The following is a 20,053-nucleotide window of genomic DNA, read 5'->3' on the forward strand; positions in this document are numbered from 1 at the left end:
TTTATCCATCTGCAGTGGGATTTGGCCAGGATGCTTAAACTGGTGTTGCCACTTCTCCCTCTGCAAGCAGCACATCACTCTGCAGGCACTCACACTGGTGTAGGGATTGTGTGCTGTCAACACAGGAACCTCCACTGCCACTTTGGTGCCTTCTTGGAGGTATGTAATTAGTGTGTGAGTGCTTACTTAGGCTGTAAGCAAACACTATGTGCCTGTCCTGGGCAGCACGTCTGGATTAAAACAATAGTTTGAGGAAATGGGGATTTTCAGAACCCCATTTCCTTTCTTCCAGCAATTTCTACTCCTGGTACTCTTATGGGAACACCTCTGTACTTGGTGTGGAAATGCTGCACTGTGGTGGAAGAGGCACATTAACACTGTTCATGTGTGTGGTGGCAGAGGCCTTGTAGCAGTTGGTAGTGTCTCATCATCAACATACTGTGGTAGTCAAAATCCATGCAGTTTATATCAGACAGCACAACATTTGGTGGGCACAGTCTAAAAAATGTTTTTCATTTTGGATGGATCACACCTGGATTGCATTCCTTTAAATTAGGGCTGGTCTGCACTGGCAGGGGAGAGGCAGAAAGTGGAGGCTCTGTTTTGACAGATGCTGGAGCTATGTGCAGAAGTGGGGATTGTTTGTATGAAAGAAGGGAATGGAGGAAAAGAAGATAAGGGAGAGAACAATGCCTGGCTGAGGAGAACAGGTGAGAGAAAAAAGTTAAAAAGGGAACTTGACAGTTGTAGAGAGCGGGCATGTTAAAAAAAAAAAGGGTGTACAGACAATGATGGTAAGATTGTGTAAAACCTCCTTGTTCTGGGCAAAGCTGGAGGGCTGTGAAGGCTCTGAAGAGATGATGGGAAAGGGAACTGTTTGCTGTGGGATAGGCAGGACCCTATTTATGCTGTCAAGGGAATACGATGAAAACAGGACTAGCCTGCTGATATTTTGTGTTAGGTTTTTCCTGGAGCCCTACTTGCCTGGCCCCTGCTAGGCAGGAGTTGGTTGACTTTTCTCTTCTTTCTTTTCTTTTACTATTTCTGTTTACATTGGGCAACTTCTGTCCTGTAAGGTGAGCAACTGAGTACTTGCATGTATGCTTAGTTTTAACACATAAATAATTCATTCCAGTTGATACTGAGTTATCCTGTAAAGCTGTTAGGATTTATGACTGTTTGGTGGTGAACCCTCCATCCCCCTCCTTTCAGCATGTGTAACTTCCCAGACTGCGTCAGTGCCTCTGATGCCATCATTTGGCAGGAGCTGCAGAGGATGCAGCCAGAGGCTCCCAGAGAAGCCAGAGCCTGTTGTTTTCTTGTGGCATGCTTAGTTTCCACGTGACTGGATCCAAAAGATCCAAGTCCACGTACATCCTGGGTCTCTTGGCAACTCATCTCCCTGTTTCCAGGGTGCTCTGATTCAGGTGACCTTTTAAATCTAATGGCTTATGCTTATTGGGCAGCTGTGAATGTTTTTTATTTCACAGATACAAGAAATTTCTCTTAAGTCATATTTAGAGTTACTGAAAATGAACTACAGAAATTCAAGGTAATTTTTTTAAATGAAGAAAGTATTAATTCAGATCCTATCAGTTTTTTTACTTTTAGCTATTCCTATGAAATTCTTTTTAACTCCTTGTTTCTGTTGCCATTGTGGTATTTTTCTAGCTTCCTGTCTTTACATGTCCAAGGATGTTTTAATTCCTCAGATCCTCCTAAAAGCTTACACTGACACACAATAGGCCATCTCTAATGTGTCCTTTTGTGGGCAAGTCCAGTGTTTTAAGTGGGGAGTTTGTGTATTTCCTTAAGTATATGGGTGTTGGTTTATTTGTGCAGAAAGTTGGACCACATGTGGGAAGAACATTGTGATAAAGGAAAATAAGATGTAGTAGGGATTATTGGGACAAGTCCAAAGCTAGGAATGAGAGGTGCAAAACTGTTCAGCCATGCTCTATGGACCAGGTATTAGTTGGAGCCAGACTTACAATGCAAGAAATCTGTTCATTGATTTGGGGGAGGGAAAAGGGGAGTAAATAGCATGAAATTGTCCTGTCACAGAGGAACTGTAATTGTAGACAGTTTCTTGAGGGATATAAGCATTATTTTAAATGATTAGTAGAAATGAGGAGAATTGAAGGGCTGTACCAAAACCAGGTTGAGACACAGCTGAGACAGAAAAAGGTAGAACTTTCTGAAAATAGCTTTAAAGGGTCTAGTTGGTTATTAGCTTATTGCAGGCTGAAGAGAGAAAACAAAGTGGTTTGATTTGGGAATTTGGACATGTCTTGGTACAGGGGAACATGAGCCTTTTATGACAATGGCAGGTGGCAGCAGAACTGTCTTCAGAGGCTGCGGAGCTTTTACAGGTTATTATCTGAATTACCAGATAATTAATGACAGAAGTATAGCCTTGCTTAAGCTGCTAATAACTTCATAACTCTGTTGGGAAGGCTCCTCTCACCAGAGGGTTGGACACAGGACATTGGATGGGGCTGAGGTCTGTTTGTCTGTATGTATGCAGTCAAAACTAGTTGGAAGTCAAGGTGGGCATGTTGACGTGAGCTGCAGCCCCACTGCTGACTGCTGTGCAACTGTACCCTCATGAGATGTTCTTTCCTTACAGCAATGGTGGCCTGGACCCGTGGTCTGCAGGTGGGGTGACCCAGAACATCACTGATTCCCTCGTGTCAGTTGTGATCCCAGATGGAGCCCATCACCTGGACCTGCGCAGCCGCCACCCCCTGGACCCTAGATCTGTGCAGCAAGCTCGAGCCTTGGAAGTCTTCTACATGAAGCAGTGGATTGAAAAGGCCAGGCAGAGCCACTGAAGTGGTACTGCAACGTCTGTGGCCATCATACCTCTGCTGGCTTTGCTGGGAGCAGGGCCAGGCTTTGTAGCATGATTGTCTGAACATTTCACTCCTGCTTCCTCACCTGTTGCGGTGCTAACCATTCCTTTTGCCCATGAGAGAAGCAGGCAGCAGACAGGTGGAGAGAGTTGTCAGATAATAAACTTCAGTCAAAATGCATGGATTGAGCTGCCTGCTCTGCCTTGCTTTCCTCTTCTGCTCTTCTCAAATGCTGTACTTCATGGTAAAGAAAAGAGTTCCTGCTCTAGGCTTGATGACTTCCTTGCTGTGCTAGATGATTGTCCTGACTGCTGATACACACAGTGGATTAAATGGCAGTGCTGTTGATGTGGAAATTCCTGCTGCCTTCAGTGGGGTTGAATTGCAGACATCCTCAGCTAGTGTGAACTGTCATGTCAGGGGCATGGACATTGAGGGGAACAGAAAAGATGTCTTTCTGTGGTGTTTGTTGGAGAAGTAAGGAAGGCGTGGGGAAAACTGCTGTGCTATTTGTAAAGAAACTGAACAGCCTTTACTCTTTGGAATCAATGCTGGAAAAGTAAATATATTTTTTATCTTATTCCCTTAGTTTTCTGGCAGCTTGTTAATCAAAGCTGCCTCAGGTGGCTTTTCCATTCTGTGTTGTACTGAATTGTCAGGGCTGGGCCTGGACTCCCTGAGCTGATAACTGCTAAGCAAGCACAATCTGCATCAGGGTTTTTATTTCTTTTACTGCTGTTTGTCCTAATCCTGAAATATCTGACACTGTGATGATGGCTGCCAGAGAAAACTCTGGGTGTATTTTGTGTGTGTATGTGTGTATCCCCCCCAGACACTTTGCTTTTTCAGATCAGGAAGTTTTCAAAGCTATTATCTTGAAGAGCAAATGTGACACTTGTGCTGGCTACGTCTTAAGAAGTGACAAATAATTGGGGCTGTGCCTTTTGTGGGTGCTCCCCCCCCATTCTATGCATTGTTTAAATTCTGCATGATCTGTTTGCTGATGACTCTTCAATAAAAGCCTTTTTAAAAAAAATTGTTTTCAGGAGAAACTATTCAAACCAGAGAATGCAGCTTTCCTCTTGGATCAGCCTAAAGCCTGATGCAGAGCTCAACAAGCCAGGTGCACTGGGCTTTCTGTAAGGCTTCCAAAACAGACAGACTGCCCTGATTCATGAGACAGCATATTTGACATTAATAAATGGCTGGGGCAGTCCCCTCGTTTTCCAGCTTTGGCTTTATTCATACTGAAGCCCTTCTTCAGAAAGGGTTCTTTGCAGTTTAAAGGACAACTCCATTTTAGAAAGACTTGCACAAGGCTTCTTGTCTCCAGATTCTTCCATTGCAATTCTGTAGAAAAGTTTTCTCAGCTTTGATGATATGCCTCGTAGTTGAGTATTTTCCTAAGATACTAGGTGGTCTTTTCTGTTTCCAGTCTCCTCCCATCCTCTGGGAACAAAGCAAACCCAACACTGAAATTTTATCTTTTAAAACAGTCCTATGCATCTTCTTTCTGATAGAGTTCCTGGCATTCCCTTGTCTTGTGTTAAACACAGCATTTATGGTCAGACTCTGATTTGAACTTCTCATGGCAAAGTAATTCCTTAAGAGACTGTAGAAAACAAGACCAGAGAAGAACCACAGAGGGAAAAGGAAGAGCCACGTAGAACTTGTCTGAAACCTGTTGATCAAAAACTATTGGCAATTCCTTGCCTAATAATTCCAATTTTTTGTACTCTCCTATAAAAAATATACTTTGGCTCACGTGCTTCATAATGATGTAGTGGCCTTAAATTTTTTTGAAACAGATAAAAATGACTATTCTAGTCAAGTGAGCTACAGTCAAGTATTAAGGATACCATTGTATCTTCTTGTGAATTGGTGTATGATAACATCCTGGTTTGCTGCAAGGCAAGGAATGGAATCTGCAGGAGGAAGTTTAAATTTGGAGGTCACAAATGGTTTGTAACTGCAAGCAAGAGCCTGGTTGAACTGCTCCCACTGATTGCAAATTCTGGGTAAAAAAACACTTCCATGTTGTGTGGAGAAGGATGTCAGGATATTAATGGAATGGGCTGTGAGTAGTCCAAATTAACAGCCACTGTATATTGTGATCTATAATAATCAGCTTATGTCTCTTCTGTCCTCCCTGCTAGCTACTTTAGCTGTCTCAGGAAACAGCTTCTTTGTTGTTTGGAAAACCTTTTGTAGTTTGAATCAGAGTAAGTAATTGAAACTATTTCCTCCTTTTTTTCCCTCTCCCTTCTTTCATAAGCAGGAAATATTGTTTTTAATGAAACTTAAAAAAAACCCACAACAAATCTTGCCATTTGGAGAAATTGCATTTGAAAACAAAATGTTTGCTGGGGGTTTGTTGGTGTTTTCTGTGGTTTGTTTGTGTGGGGTTGTTTATTTTGAGTAGGGGTGGGTTTTTTGTTTAGTGGTGGTGTTTTGGGTTTTTTGTTGGTGGTTTTTGGTTTTGTTTTTAGTTTTACTATTCCATTCAGTTTCTATTTGTGAGACTCTGCTTTTGGTGCACTTTGGATCAGTTTCTTACTGCTTGGACCAGCTTAATTAGATGACTGGCTTTCTGTTATTTTTAATTGTTCTTCCTTTATACTTTTTTCCCTTCAATCTAGGTATTTGAAACTTTAGTTCCTATTTACTTCAAGCATTTGGACTTCATCTTAAAATCTTAATATCCCTGTACACGACCAGGGGCCTGTCTGTGGGTTTTGGCTACCTCATCTAATTAGCTCTTTGGCTTGTTTCATGCAGGGAGAACAAAGTGGGCCATGGGAAGTGGCTGATTTATCCTTCCAGGTATATGTTGGTGGGCCATAATTAATCTCAGGTTTATGTGTGTCCTTGATATGTGTCATGAATGACAGGAATTTTAAAAAAATTGTTTCCTACTCATTGGGGAAAATGCAGAAGGAAAAATAATTATTTTCCCAAAGCATGTATCTTACTGGTGAAACTGCAGCTTGTATCAATAAAAATGCATTAAAATAATGAAATGTGGGTCTCTGGAACTGGATTTTGTTTTGCAAGGAGATGAATTTTTATCCCTTAGCAGATTTAGAGTTCTGCAGAGAACATTGTATTTGTGCTTGGCTCTGGTGGAGTGGGAGGACAACTAGTTAAGGTCATCCTCAGTCACACACAGCAGCCACCATGTCAGATGATGAATCTGCACTGATTTGGTACTTCCTCATTTCAAAGGTTTAGCTGCCTGGTGAGGAGCAGGTATATGAGCTGGTTCTTCTCCATAGGTCACCATGTTGAATGCAATCACACTACCAATAATGGGGGGAAAAAAACACATTTTGTTTCTGAGAGCTTATTCCAGTCCCAACCAAACATGCTTCCCACACCTCAGAGGTGATGGAGGTTGTGTGGAAGGTTCCGTAACCCTCCCTGACCTGCCAAGCTCTGCTTTAGTTGGGCTGTGTAGCCCAGAGAGTTAATCAGGCAGGACTGAGGCTGCACAGTCCTCGGAGGGAGTTAAACTGCTTCTGCAGCTTGTGTTTGTAGGCAGTTCTAACTTTGAAGATTATAAAATACTGCATCAACAAAGGAGACTGTAGAAAGTCCCCCCTGGAACCTGGTTTCTAAATCAGAGGAAAAGTGTGTGCAAAGTAAGAATCAAGTTTTGTCTCCCATGCTGTCTGCCCACCTAATATGGTGCAGGCAGATGTCAGTGTGCTTTAAATAAAGGAATTTTTTCCCCCCACCTCTACATTTAAGAACAAACAAAAAAAAGTGTTTAGCTGTAGTGAATCTATTCTCTGAGGAGTGGGGAGAAATCATGAATGACCTCAAGAGCTTCCTGTATGTTAAGGATTTTACACATTGACACTCAGGTATTTCAGCTCCTTCCAGGCCTAACAGTGGAATTATTGTGTCTGACAGTCAGGAGGATGCTGTGAAACCCATCAACTCGGGTTGGAAAAGTCCCAGGGGATCATACAACCCACCTTCTCACTTTTTTGCTCTCTGTTGCTTGAGGAGAACATCATCGTTCTGCTGTAACTGGGGGTGTGTGTTTGTGAAACCATGTGTTTAGAGATAAATAATGAAAGGCTTTTATGGTAGTTTGAGTTAAAATTAATGTGTGAAACTGCTCGGACTTCTTACCTGATGATACTTGCACTCACAGCCTTGACCAGCTTGAAGGAGTCACCTGTACTAAAAGACCACTGTGGGGACAGACTTGTACTTGTGTTGGAACAATAAAATAGGTCTTCACAGAGCTGGCCAAGTAACACATTTGTCTTGTGCTTCTGAAATACGGTTTGGCTCCTTAGAAATCTTTCTGAAGTTGAAACTGTGTGATTTTTCCTCCCTATGAACAATATATAAATGATCACTTGGAGGGGTTGGTCTGGATCCTGTTACACTTTGTCATTTGCCATGGTAGTATCATTGGTGTTGATGTTTAGCACATCACTGGGTGTTACTACTGTAGCCTCTAGATTTTTTTTAATAATCTAGCCTCTGGTGTGTTTTAAACCAAAGCCTTGGTCTTTAAAAAATGGGTTTACAAATCCAGCTGCTTTAAGACTGTCCATGTTAAGAAACAATAATGGTCTGTTTTGGCAGTGCAGGTTAGTAGAAAATAATAGAATCATAGAATGTTTTGGGTTGGAAGGGACCTTAAAGTTCATCTATTTCCAACCCCCTGCATGGGCAGAGACACCTCCTACCAGCCCAGGTTGCTCCAACCCCCATCCAACCTGGTCTTGAACACTTCCAGGGATGGAGATTCCACAACTTTCCTGGACAACCTGTTCCAGGGTCTCACCACCCTCATACTAAATAATTTCATCCTGGTGTCCAACCTAAGTCTCCCCTCTTCCAGTTTTGATCTGTTACCCCTTGTCCTCTCATTACAAGCCCTTGAAAAAAAGTTCCTCCCCAGCTTTCCTGTAGCCCTTTCAGGTACTGGAATGTTCTCTAAGGTCTCCCCAGAGCCTTCTCTTCTCCAGGCTGAACAGCCCCAACTCTCTCAGCCTGTCTCCAGAGCAGAGCTGCCCCAGCCCTCTGATCATCTTCATGGCCTTCTCTGGACTTTCTCCATGATCTCTGTGTTCTTATGTTGGGGGCTCCAGAAATGTATGTTACTGTGTGTTACCTGAGCAGTGGTGCAACGGCAAAAGAGCTGGACTGACGAGGTCTGGAGAAATTCACAGTACTTCAGTGCTTTTCAAAATTTACCTTATGTTTTTCTGAAAAAAGCCACATCAAAATAACACCCTTCTGTTATAATTTTAAAGATGCTGGCCATCTGCTTGCAGCTTCCACTGCTGTGAATAGGCTTGTTCTCTGATATTATTTTCATTCCTTGATCTCACTGCCCTGCCTCCAGCAGCAGAGGCAGGAGCACTGAAGCCCCAAGTCAGCTTTTCCTTTTTTCCCCCATCCCAGCTCCTTTTCTCCAGCAAACCTGAAATGATTCAATGCACGTACTTTAGGGTGGTTTGTTTCTCTCTGGCCTTTCAAGAATACAAGCCCAGTGAAGAAGTTGCTTTCCAGCATTAGTTATATTGCTAACAGCTGAACGTACAGTGAGCCTGAGCTGGTCCTGGGGCATGATGCAAAGACAGCAAAATCCTGCAGCAGCACCGAGGGACAATGTGCTCCTGGAGCATGGACTGCCTCATACTGATGCACTCCCAGACAGTAACTAGCTACGTCAGCTGTTGCTTATTTTGCAGTTGGGTTTTAGGTGCCAGATGTGAACATCTGGGTGTAAGCTGGCTGTTGGGGTGTAACGTGGCCATCTCTGTACTGGAAAATGTGTTTTCCATGGTCCTCAGCACGGTATCTTGAGTGTTTCCTCTGCAGGGAGCGGGGGCTCCTCGGGGTGGGTGGGGGCAGCTGCTGCCCAGCTCTCAGGGGCTTTCCTCTCCACTGCTGATTTGCAAAACCTTTTAGTTCAATCCCCCAGTTTAGAAAGTAGGGGCAGTGAAACAGTGAGGCCGGGAATGGCAAATCCCTTCCGTTTGTCTTGTTCTTCTCTAATGTATGCGACCTCTCTGGGTGGTTTAAGCGGTTTAGGTACTTTATATAAAAGGGATCTTTTAATGACAAAACTAATGTGATTATCTTACTGAGTGTGAGAGGCGTATTCAAGGTTTAAAGAAAATCTGTTAGAATAGCTGAATGTATCTGCTTAATCCTTTCTCTAATGTGGGTGGACAATGCTCTGGGAAGCAATTGGTCTTTCTTTCTTAGAGTAAATGCCTGGTCTCCAGAGGTAGGAACTTGTTTGCAGCTTTTTATATCCTTAGGCTTCACCTTCTAGAGAATACAAAGGCGCAGGAGAGAGGCAGAGAGCTTTGAGAGGCCAAGTTTTTTCCTCAAATAGCCGGGGGTGTAACCAATACGGGGCCAATTCCGGCAGGCGGCCGAGCACCCTCTGCTCCCTTTGACTGCGACCTGAATGGAGGGTCCTCCTTTTGGCCTCCTGCAAAACCACCTCCCCCCCCCGCCCAGCGTGGACTACAGAAATGTTTTCTGAGTGTGCAGGGAAGCTGCTCAGGGTTGTTTGAGTGATGGGACCCCTCCTGGTTTGGTGTGTTGGCTGAGCAGCCCTTCCCACGTGGCTTTGGGGAGTTCTCCGCGGGTTCTGTTTTCCTTGTCCCTTTGAAAAGGTTGGGCCTTCTGACAAACGTGGCAGGGTGATGCCTGAGCAAGGGTGAACACGGCCATGCTCAGGCAGGGAGGACAGCCCTGAGGGGTGCTGCTCTGGGATGCAGCCATAGCTGCACCTTGGCTGGTACCAGTCTGACATTGCTCGGCTCCTCCACTGTTTATAGGTCTGTGCTTGTGAATCTTTGATTGACAGATCTTAGAAACGTTAGGAAATCCTATAGTCTGCAACAGTTAGCAAGGTGGGTGGAACCCCCCCAACACTGCAGTGTTTTACAAAAGCAAGTAGTGGCTCTGGCATTTTTTAGCACGTGGGTTTGGCTCTTATCCAAACATCCTCAAAGCAGCACATACGGAGGAAAAGGACATTGAGGGCTGCCTTTCTCAGTTTGAGTGAAATGTGCTGGCTCCTCACACCGCCCAGTAGAGCGAAAAGAGGTACCTCAACATCAGTGCATCCTCATCACAGAGATGGGTGCTGAGCCTTGCACACTTGTCTGGCTGCCCTGCCATGGAGTTGGTGTTGGGTGTTGTGGAGAAAGGTGGTATTCAAGGACTTGGGGAACAACCTACAAACCAGTCTCCCATTGTATCAGACTCTGAGTTTTCTGAAGGAGGAGGGGAAAACAATTTGTACAGATGAAGCCTTGGCACATCCTCAGCAGGCTGCTGTACAATCAGTAATTGTAAGATGATTTAGGTTGAAGGGACCTCAGGAGGTCTCTGGTTCAACCTCCTGCTCACAGCAGGGGCAGCTACAGGGTCAGACCAGGCTGCTCAGCAATGTATCCAGTTGGGCACTGAGGACTTCCAAGGACAGAGCCTGCACAGCCTCTCTGGATATTGTACTTGACTGTCCTTGTGATGGAAAAGTTTCACATCTAGTCTGAACCTCTTTTCAGTTTATGTGCATTGTCTTTTATCCTCCCACGATGCACCATCATGAAGAGTCCTGCTCTGTCTTCTTGATGATGCCCACAGACACTGGGGACTGTTGTTGGGTGCCCCCAGAGCTCTTCCAGTTTCAGGCTGAATGTCTTGTCACAGGCCAAGTGCTCGTGCCCCAACCATCCCAGTGGTTGTCCCCTCAACTTGCTCCAGATGTTCAAAATCCTCCACTGGGAGGCCCCAAAATGGATGCAGCGTTTGATTTGTGGTGGCCAAGCTCCAGCTAGAGGGGAACAATCCCTTTCCTGGGTCTGTTGACTCTGCTCCTATTCACATGACCCAGGAGGCTCTTGGTCTCTTTGCTGCCAGGACACACCGCTGGCTCACAACTAGCTTGATGTCCACCAGGACCCCCTGGACATTTTCCACAGAGCTACTCCCCACTGCAATGACTCTCTCCTTCCCAAAGGGGCAGGACTTTGTGCTTGCTTTCATTTCATGAGGTTCTTGTCATCTCCTTCCTTCAGCACTTCTGTTTGAATGGCCACCCTTTGTTGAGTGGATTAACTCTTCCCTCCAACATGGTGTCATCTACAAGGGTAAGAAATACCAAAGAAGAACTTGAAACCTGAGAACAGTGTGATTTCTTTTTTATCTCTGTATAGAAGATATGCTTGGGCTAGTCTTGATGTCCATTCTCTAGAGCAGTGGCAGCATTGAAAAGATGACAGCATTCCTCACCACCTTCTTGCTGTCTGTGTCCCTTCATCAATTCTGCCATGAGTTCTGCAGCTGGGATCTGACTGGCTGTCAGGATGAGGGAGGAAAACCCCCCACTGCTCTGCCCTCAGAGCCCTGGGGTACAGCAGGGCTCTCAGGTGTGCCTGGTGTCATAAGAATGAGCCTTACAAGTGACATTCAGCCACCACAGCCCCTGTGCTGCAATGGGAACAGAATCCTGTCATTTCTGCAAGGGGCTATGGAATGGCTTTACATTAAAGACTCTCCAAAAAATAATAAATGGGGTGGGTGGAGAAGAACTGCCTGGGCTGCCTCCTGGTAAGCAGCAGAGGATTTCTTTTGGAGGGCGGTTCCTATGATGAAGTGAATCTGAAAGAACAGTCCATGGGATCATGGTTATTATATCACAGGTATTTTATCACTGTTCCGTAAGTGAGCAATTTGGACCAGAGAGGTCTTGACTGTTTTCCTCAGGATGAATTCTTAAATGTTTAATGTTGTATCACTGCCCAAATCTTAAGCAGTTTTCCAGGGCTGCCCAGCACTCCCAGGGAAGTTATTCAGCTCAACTGGGCAGAAGATCTGGGAGGGGTTCAGGAGTGATGGCAGGCACAGTCCAATGAGTCACTATTTCCAGCCCTGGGCTTCCCTGAATGCCCAGAGCTCTGCTTCCACACCTCAGTTTGATGGGAAGCACCTCAACACTTTGCTGTGTTTAACGCTTCCTGGTGTTTCTCCACAGACCCACTGCCTGCCTGCAGCTTGCTGGCTGAGGTGGGCTCTGGTGATGTGGGTCCCATTCCTTTGGTCCAAGCAGGCAGAACGGTGATCCCATCCCCATGGAATGTGTGTTAATGTGTATGGGGAAAAAATAGCGTCCCTCATCCAGCAGGAAAGGCATTGCCATTTCCTCCCTGTTTGCAGCCTGCTGATGTGTCCAAGCGTGCAAACTGGGCTCTCCAGCTGCCCCTTAACATCTCACCATGTGCCAGAGGATGGGAGAGGAGTAAAGGATGTTACTTCATTGCAAGGGCCGGTCCCCCGTTCTCAATCACCACTAAAAATGGTCACAAAAAATGTCTGGGCCCTCCCAGGCCAGGCTGGAGGAGCGTGGAGGCTCCCACCTTTCCTCCCAGTAGCTGAGGGCAGGACTTGCTACGCAGACCAGACTAATGAATGTCGGGGCAGCGGGAGGTGAGCGCAATCAAGTGCGAGAGCCTGAGTTATAGTGGTAACCTGCTGAATTCCTGGGTCACAAAGTAATTTACAGAACAACCCTAATGTCATTCAATAATTATTCAGCCAGCCAGGCCCCCGGGGGGTCACAGCCTCCTGCTGGGTGTATTATTAATACCATCAACAAGCAGCAGGATGTTGGTGTGAAGAAAAGAACCACAGCACAAGCGTGTGAACCTCAGGAACAAATGGGAGCTGGTATTAATAGGATATTGTGCTGCTCCCCAGTGAGCAAAATACAAAAAAAAATCACCTTTCTACCTATCTCATCCTAGCAAGTCATTCAGCAAAATATGAGTGTGTCCCCTTATGCTGACAGAGACAATTGCTCGTGGCTGTTTGCAGCAGAAGGGGAGGAAGATCAGTGTGTCAGTGGCTGCTCATTGATATCTCCCAGCCTCTGCGATAGTCCCCATGGAGACTGAACAGGGGGGGAGGTGGTTTCCAAGCACCCCAGAATAATTTAAATTAATATCCAGTGAACAATGTAAACCTTCTCTTTGACGTGGCGTGGGAATAGGCAGTCACAGCCCTCGAACTGGGTCAGCTGGAAAGGAAGGTAATGCCACAGCTCGGGATTTGATCAGTGGAATAAGCTGGAGGCTCGACCTCTGCTATCTCAGTCTCTCCCTTCTCCTCCCACCCCCAGCTCCCCATCCTCCAAAACACCTAGAAATGGCAGCAAATTCCCTTCAGAAACTTGTCTTTGTGAATGGAGACTTCTTGGATGCAGAGGACTTGTATGAAACCTGAGAACATGCATAGAGGGAAACATCTTCTGCAACACCTGTGGATCCCAGCACATGGGTGCCGGGAGGAACAAGTGTCCATAGGGGAACGTTGTCACAGCTGCAGTGTTAAACATTTTGCCATCACTGCTTTGGCTTTGGTGACCCTTCCTCAGCCAGTGGAAGCTGGATGTGGCCTAAAGTTTGCTGCAAAGGTGCAATAAGGCGTTACGTGGGCAAAACCTGAAGCAAATCAAGCCCAAAGTAACCCTGGAGCTGTTTCTGAACTGGGAAGTGACAGCTGAGAGCCACTTAATACATGGCTTTGAGCTGCTACATACCACTGACAGTTAAGGAAGGCCTCCCTGGTTCTGATCCTTCCTCATGCAAATAAATACATATTTTATATAAATATGAGGGGTAAATGTTTCTCAAGGACATATAAATGCTCAGAGAAGGCTTCCTGGCCAGTATCTCAGGGATAAATAGCAGATGTTTGTTTATAGCAGAAGAGATTTTGCCTCAGAGCTGTTCCTGGTACACAGTAACAGAGCTGAGCTGTTACCTCAGGCCCCATCTGAGCTGATAGATCCATGTCCTCATCTGGTCCCTCATGTGTGTGGGAGAGAGATCACTGCCAGTGACCAGGGAGCAACTGTTGCCCCCAGTTCCTCTGCACCAGCTCCATGCGGAGCCCTCCTGGAGCATCACTCTGGCCACAGACAGAGGCTGGGGCCTCTCCAGGGGAATTAGCACCAACACTTTGATTTGGGATATGAGATAAACTCAGTGGTGCAAAATGAGTAAATCTCCATGAAACTGTTCACCAAAAAGAAACTGGCCATGAGGAGCTACCAAGTGGTAGGCCATGCCCTGTACTGGTGCACTGATGAACCAGTTCCACCCTCCCTGGGACCTCCTGGCATGTGAGAATTGATCTGCAGAGCTGTCTGGGTCTGTCCAGCAAAGCACTGATGGCTGTAATGAGACTGCCTGGCTCCAGTGTCCAACAAGTGATGACTGTGCTACTGGGTGAGGGGCTGCCAGGGCACCTTCTGGAGGGCTGTCCCCTCCCCAGTGGAGACAGAATGGAGCAGTGCCTGGGAGAGTCTTCACATTTCCTATCAGGAAACAAAGTGTGCCAGGTGGTTCCCTTTTCCCTCCAGGCACAATGTTGGCCAACTCACTGCATTTTTACAGCTTAGGTAGAATCCAGGTGGCTGTTTAACTAAACTGGAATTAGAGCAGAGGTCCAGAAGCTGACCCATGTCCCTCTGCCCAGGGGAGGTGCCCTTGTACCTGCAAAGCCACCATACTGGAGATCTCCAGAAGTTCAGCAGGAAGGCAGGTCATGGATTTAGGGAAGGGACAGATAGTCCTGTAACTGGATGGATGCCCCATCACTGGAAGTGTTTGAGGTCAGGTTTGAGCAACCTGACCTGGAGAAACGTATCACTGCCCATGGCAGGGGGAGTGGACTAGGTTGTCTTTGAAGGTTCTTTCCAGCCTATACCATTCTATGGTTCTTTGGTTCCATGAAACGCATGCAGATGGGATCTCCAGCTGGGAGCTGGGGAGATTTAGGATTGAGGAGTGTGTCTTACACTCATGGTGAGCAGCTGCAGCTCGAGGTTTTAAGGAGAAGCTCACTCATACAGCTTGTTTCTCTGCTCACAAATGACTCCTCTCTCTGGGGCCTTTTTTAAACATTTAGCCAGTGCTTGTTTTCAGGTTTTCTTTGCTTTTATGCTGCATGGAAGTATCTGGTGGTAGTTTTAGACTCTGGATCATTCCTGTTGTTCACAGTTTAGCAACAAACTGCTAGTAACATCCACCCCCACCTGGGACCACTGCCTGATGTAACTGTAATTTTGGGCCTGTGCTGCTTTTCTTGGCATGACCCATGAGAAAAGAGTGAGAGATTTGTTCTTCTGATGTTATCACAGTTGCTGCCTAAGAACAGGATCACCAAAATACTTCTATTTTCCCTTTTGTGCTTATGCACAGATGTTGCTGCTGATATTCCCTGAATTCTCCTGAAAAATAAAGACAGTTTTATCTATATTCCCCAAGTGCTCAATACAAATGCAAATCAGCTCTGGGAGGTAAACCTTGGTTGTTTGTTTTGTGGTTTTTTTTTTTTTTTTCCTGTCTGCCCACCATCACTTGGTGGGTTTTTCTCACTTGTTTCTTTTCCTCCCTTTCCTTTAGCCTGTGTGTCCCAAGTGAGGTCCACAGGAGGGTCAGAGACCTGCTCCATTCCCACACCTCTGCCCTCCACCTGTTGTCCAACTTGTTTAAAGCCTTTTTGTTTAACTATAAAGAGTTGAAGTAAAAGTAAACCAAGACTTGCTGAAATTCCCTAAAATAATGGTCAGGCGGGTGACACTGATCCCAGATGAGAACATTTGGGCTTTTTATGTTCCTGCTTTGCTGCCCCTCCACAGGGTTGGATTAAACCAAGTAGGAGATCACAGCTGCAGGAGTCAAGAGCAGAAGGAAGAAGATGTCTCTGAACTTTCCCATCCCTTTAAATAGATCACTGCTTTATAGGTACTAAAACCCCTAAATGAGGGACCCCAAAATCCCCCATGGGTGGGACTTGAACAAGTGAGATTTTAACCACAGAGGCTGAAGAGAGGAACTGGTGTTTTGAATCCTTAGGCCAAAGCAAGTGTCTACTCAGAAAATTCACTACTTAAAACCAAATAAAATACAAAGAGTCAGTAGACTTGGCTGCTGGGTAAAAGCCATGCCCGCCGTTTCTTCTTCTGCAGTTGGTACAGTTTCTTCCCTACCCAAATGATGCAGGCCTTCTGTGCCCTCAGGGTCCCTTGACAATTTTAAAACAAATTATTTTTATTTGTATCCAAAGCTACAACTGAACAGAGCAGTGGGTCATGTCAGATGCACACAGGATTACTGCAAGAAGACGTTAAATCCAGCTCCAGCAATCCAGCAAAAGGCAGCCTGCAGGTCCTGTAAGCCCAGGCTGAGCATCACTGCCAGGCACAGCTTCTGGCTTGGTCAGGGTCCATCTCTTCCTCTCAGGGGTTTCAGATAAACCAAGCACTTAAGTACATACTTTGAGTGTTTGAGCAGCTCCCACCTACCTAAATGTCCTTGCAAATGGGCTTGGTGTTAAGGATGCCATCCAATCATATCATAGTATGGTTTGGGTTCGAAGGGACCATAAAGATCATCTAGACCCAACCCCCCTGCATTGGCAGGGACACATCCCACACGGTCCTTAAACCCAAGTGAAGGGCTGGTGAAGCCCACGCAGGGATGAGGGGCACCATTTCCTTCCTCACTTGGATCCACCAAGGGGCTTGAGATCCCATGGGCTGGCCGTGTACCGTGGCATCTGGGCCCATGAGGTGGCCTGAGCTGTCTGCTGGGAGTGACCAAATATGGGTAGGAGACACACGGGGCCCAATCCTTCCCCCACTGCCCTTTGTTGCCACCCCCCGTCTGCCCGGCACTGACACTGAGCAGCTTGATCTGCCCTGAATGCTGCAGCTGAGCTGGTTCCTAAAAAACTTTTAAAAAGACCTCAGAGTTAAAAAAATCATTTGTGTGGGTTTCCTTCCCTCCCCCCCCCCAGCCTCCCTTTTCATCTTCTTTCCTGCTACTGTTCATTTAGCATGAAATAACCTTCCAAATCAATCTGGAAGAGATCATTTGAAACTGTTGCTGGTTTCCCCATCGCTGATTCCTGGTTTGAAATCCTGTTGGAATCACCCTGAATGCCCAGCCCGAGGTTCCTAAGCCAGGCGGCTACCATGTCTTTTCCCCGACAAGCTTTTATTTCCCTGCAAAAAAAACCCAAACAACAAAAAAAACAAACAACAAACTCCTCAACAAACCCCAGCCCACCAGTCCTGGCTCACTGGTTAGCTCTCCGTGGGACAGCAGTGTCTCCACAGTACATCTTGTTTCCGAAGCAGAGCCGCGTTTTGGCAGGACCCGAGCGCTGCTGAGTTTCCTGGGGCTGGCAGAGCAGTTTGGTACTCCCAGACCCAGAAATGAAGCAGTTAATTGCCCTACTGGGAAGGAGGAAATTTCTTGTAAAAATCCAGAATCTGGTTGAACAATGTGGCCTTTTATTTTTCAGCCTTGGAATCAAGCCTGGCTGCCCTTGTAAACAAAGAAAGGAAAGAATCACTGAACCAACCCAACACATAAAAACTGACCATGTCTGTCTTTGAAGTTCTCTTTATGTTGTTTGGAAAACTTGGGATTATAGAGGGTTTTTTTTTTTTTTTTTTTTTTTTTCCTCTCTCTTAAGAAAAAGAGGGATGGGAGTTAAGGGAAACTTTTTCTTAAACAGAGCAAAAGTCATTAATTAAGTATCCCATTCATCCCCGAGGCACCAGCTCATCAATCAGATTTCTTATTAGCATTCTGATGACCCTCCTGACCCCCTGTCTCTGCACTGTCTGCATGACGACATGGACACCAGACCACACACCACACGGAGGAGGATTATTCCACACTCTTCCTTACTCCAGGGGGGGGACCAAGCTGGGCAGAGGAGTGGTGACTGACGCTGCTGTTTTGGCTTGAGACAAGTCGATGAGTGGCTCCTGGAGAAACAACCCTGGGAGCTCGGGGGGGATGACACAAGGGATGTCCTGGGGGGTTTGCTGATGACTGCACAGGGCTGCTGTGTCCCAGGGCTGGGACCTACAGCTTGGTGCCATCACAGGGTCTCTCTGTGCCTCTTGTGGTCGTGCTAGGCTCAAATCCAGGGTGAAGAATTGGATTTTAGTGCAGCGACCACCGTGCTCTTGCCCTTGGCTAACCCTGGTCAGGAAGCCATTGGCTCTGGAAAATGTGCTGGCAGCTCCAGGCCCCCTGAGTAGGCTGTGCCCTGCAGCCTGGGAAGGATCCCACAGTCCTCCAGCCTTCCTCCTTCCAGGTTAGGCCAGCTACAAGTAATTAGCACATTACATCTTGACACAACTGCTTTTGGGCAAGGTTTTGCATTAAAAAAAAAACCAACAACAAAAGAGGACACTGAGAGCAGCAAATTATGAGGAGTGCATATCTTTTCTTGAAGGAAAGTCAAGGTTCTTTTTGTAAATGGGGATACTGTTTCCCTGAGAAGATAGAAAATTTGTTTTACTATTTCCTACTTCTTCATTTTTCTCTCTTTTTCAAAATCAAAAGTATAATACTGTGTGTGGTGAAGAGAGGAAGAAAAAATGGAAGATGTGGATAGAATCATAGAATCACAGAATGGTTTGGGTTGGAAGGCACCTTAAAGATCGTGTAGTTTCAACCGTTCTGCATGGGCAGGGGCACCTTCCACTAGCCCAGGTTGCTCCAAGCTCCATCCATCCTGGCCTTGAACACTTCCAGGGAAGGGGCAGCCACAGTTTCCCTGGGTGCACATTTTCTAAAATACTTGAGTGGCTTGATTTAAAAAATACACCATGTATTTCTTCTTTTTTATTTACTTTCGTTGGAAGGAGTTGTACCCAACCAAGTGGGACATAATTTCCTCTGAGTCTTACAGCCCTGGATACTTACCATCACAGCTCATCTCTGATCTAGGCAACTTTCCCTGAGTCACACCAGAAACTCATTAGGGATTTGGCATCTTTAGTGTGTGAGCCTCAAGGTCTGGCCAAACAAGAAATGTCCTTCTGGGCAAGGAATTCAGTCTGTTCTCCAGCTAAAACCCCAATGGATAAAACATCCTTGTCTTTGGGGCTCATCCTCAAGGTAGAGGGTTGCTGTCACAACTGAAGGGGTCATCAGGGAACATCTCAAGGACATGAGGACACTCATCAGTCATTGCCGATGGAGGAGGGGATGGAGAGGATGGAAGTGAGAGAGGGCAGCAGTTTAATCTTTCATGCTAAATACCAAATATTTGGCTATTTATTCAGGGTAAGTACCTGAGAGCAGATATGTGAACCCAGGTCTTCCCTTCCCAGGCAGATACCTTCAGCATGAAGCTGCAAGAACACTTCTGCTCTCCGTCCCAACACCTCCTTTATCAGGCACCAGTGTGAGGGGTCCAAGTCAACTTCTCTGCACAGCATTTTAAAATGGTAATTTACATTCTTTCTGATGGGTGGTGAAGCTTGAGGCACTTGATAGCAACACCTGAGCTCTTACTGCATTAATTCCCTTCTATTGTAGGACCCCAGACACCGATGGTGCAGGTCTCCCCTCCTCTCTTCTGAGAGGCTGTTGATAAAGCTGTTGATTTGTTCTTTAGTTGGAGTTTACTTCCCATGGTCCAGGAGGTGTAGTGGTGTGTGAAATGGATGCTCTACAGACCCTTCTGAACTGCATCTCTGCTGCAGCACCTTCATGTCCTCTCCCTGACAGAGACCAGAGGAGACCCTTGGGAAGAGCCGTAAGAACACTCCCTCTAGACTGTCTCCATCCTGCTCAGTTCATGGCTTGGGGACCCCTTACTGCATAGCTGTCTGGGTTCCATGACCCAGGGAGTGTCTTCTGCTCCCATATAAGTCTAACCACATACCACCCAGGCAGGTCCTGTGGCCCCAAGTGCCCTGTTTTGGCTAACATACCCAACCCCTCCCGGGCTAGTGACTCTGGACTGGGACCAGCAGGATCAACTAAAGCAAGGATTAGAGCAAGCCAGAAATGGCTATTAGTTAAAGTGGCTGGAAGCCAGCTCCATGGCTACCAGCACAGACACGTCCTCCATGTGCTCAGAAAGGGATCTGCCTACCCCAGGTACTTAAAAAAAGGTCGTATTTTTAGCTTGGTGATGGGAAGATCTGGGGTGCTTGGAGGAGCAGCCTTCCCAGGCATGCTGATGGTGCCTGGCCAAGGGTATCCTCATAAAGTCACCTCTGGTCTCAGCTCCCTTCTCCCTATAATCCAGAGGAGTCCTGAGGAAGCATTAACCTCTTGGGTTATGGCTGGACCTTTCCACGTGGCCCTTCATGCCTTGGGGCA

At 46.3% G+C, this 20,053-nt stretch overlaps 1 protein-coding gene across 1 annotated transcript in view; it reads left to right on the forward strand.

Annotated features, from left to right (window-relative positions):
- PRCP (prolylcarboxypeptidase) overlaps window positions 1–5,875 on the forward strand; it is a 33,283-nt gene extending 27,408 nt beyond the window's left edge. Inside the window, exon 9 of the mRNA XM_051620866.1 lies at window positions 2,630–5,875. Coding sequence (XP_051476826.1) covers window positions 2,630–2,834 — 205 coding nt within the window. The 3' untranslated portion in view covers window positions 2,835–5,875. The remainder of the gene's footprint in view (window positions 1–2,629) is intronic.
- Window positions 5,876–20,053: the final 14,178 nt, after the last annotated feature.

Source organism: Apus apus, chromosome 1 (genome assembly GCF_020740795.1).
Source record: "Apus apus isolate bApuApu2 chromosome 1, bApuApu2.pri.cur, whole genome shotgun sequence".
Taxonomy (NCBI): domain Eukaryota; kingdom Metazoa; phylum Chordata; class Aves; order Apodiformes; family Apodidae; genus Apus; species Apus apus.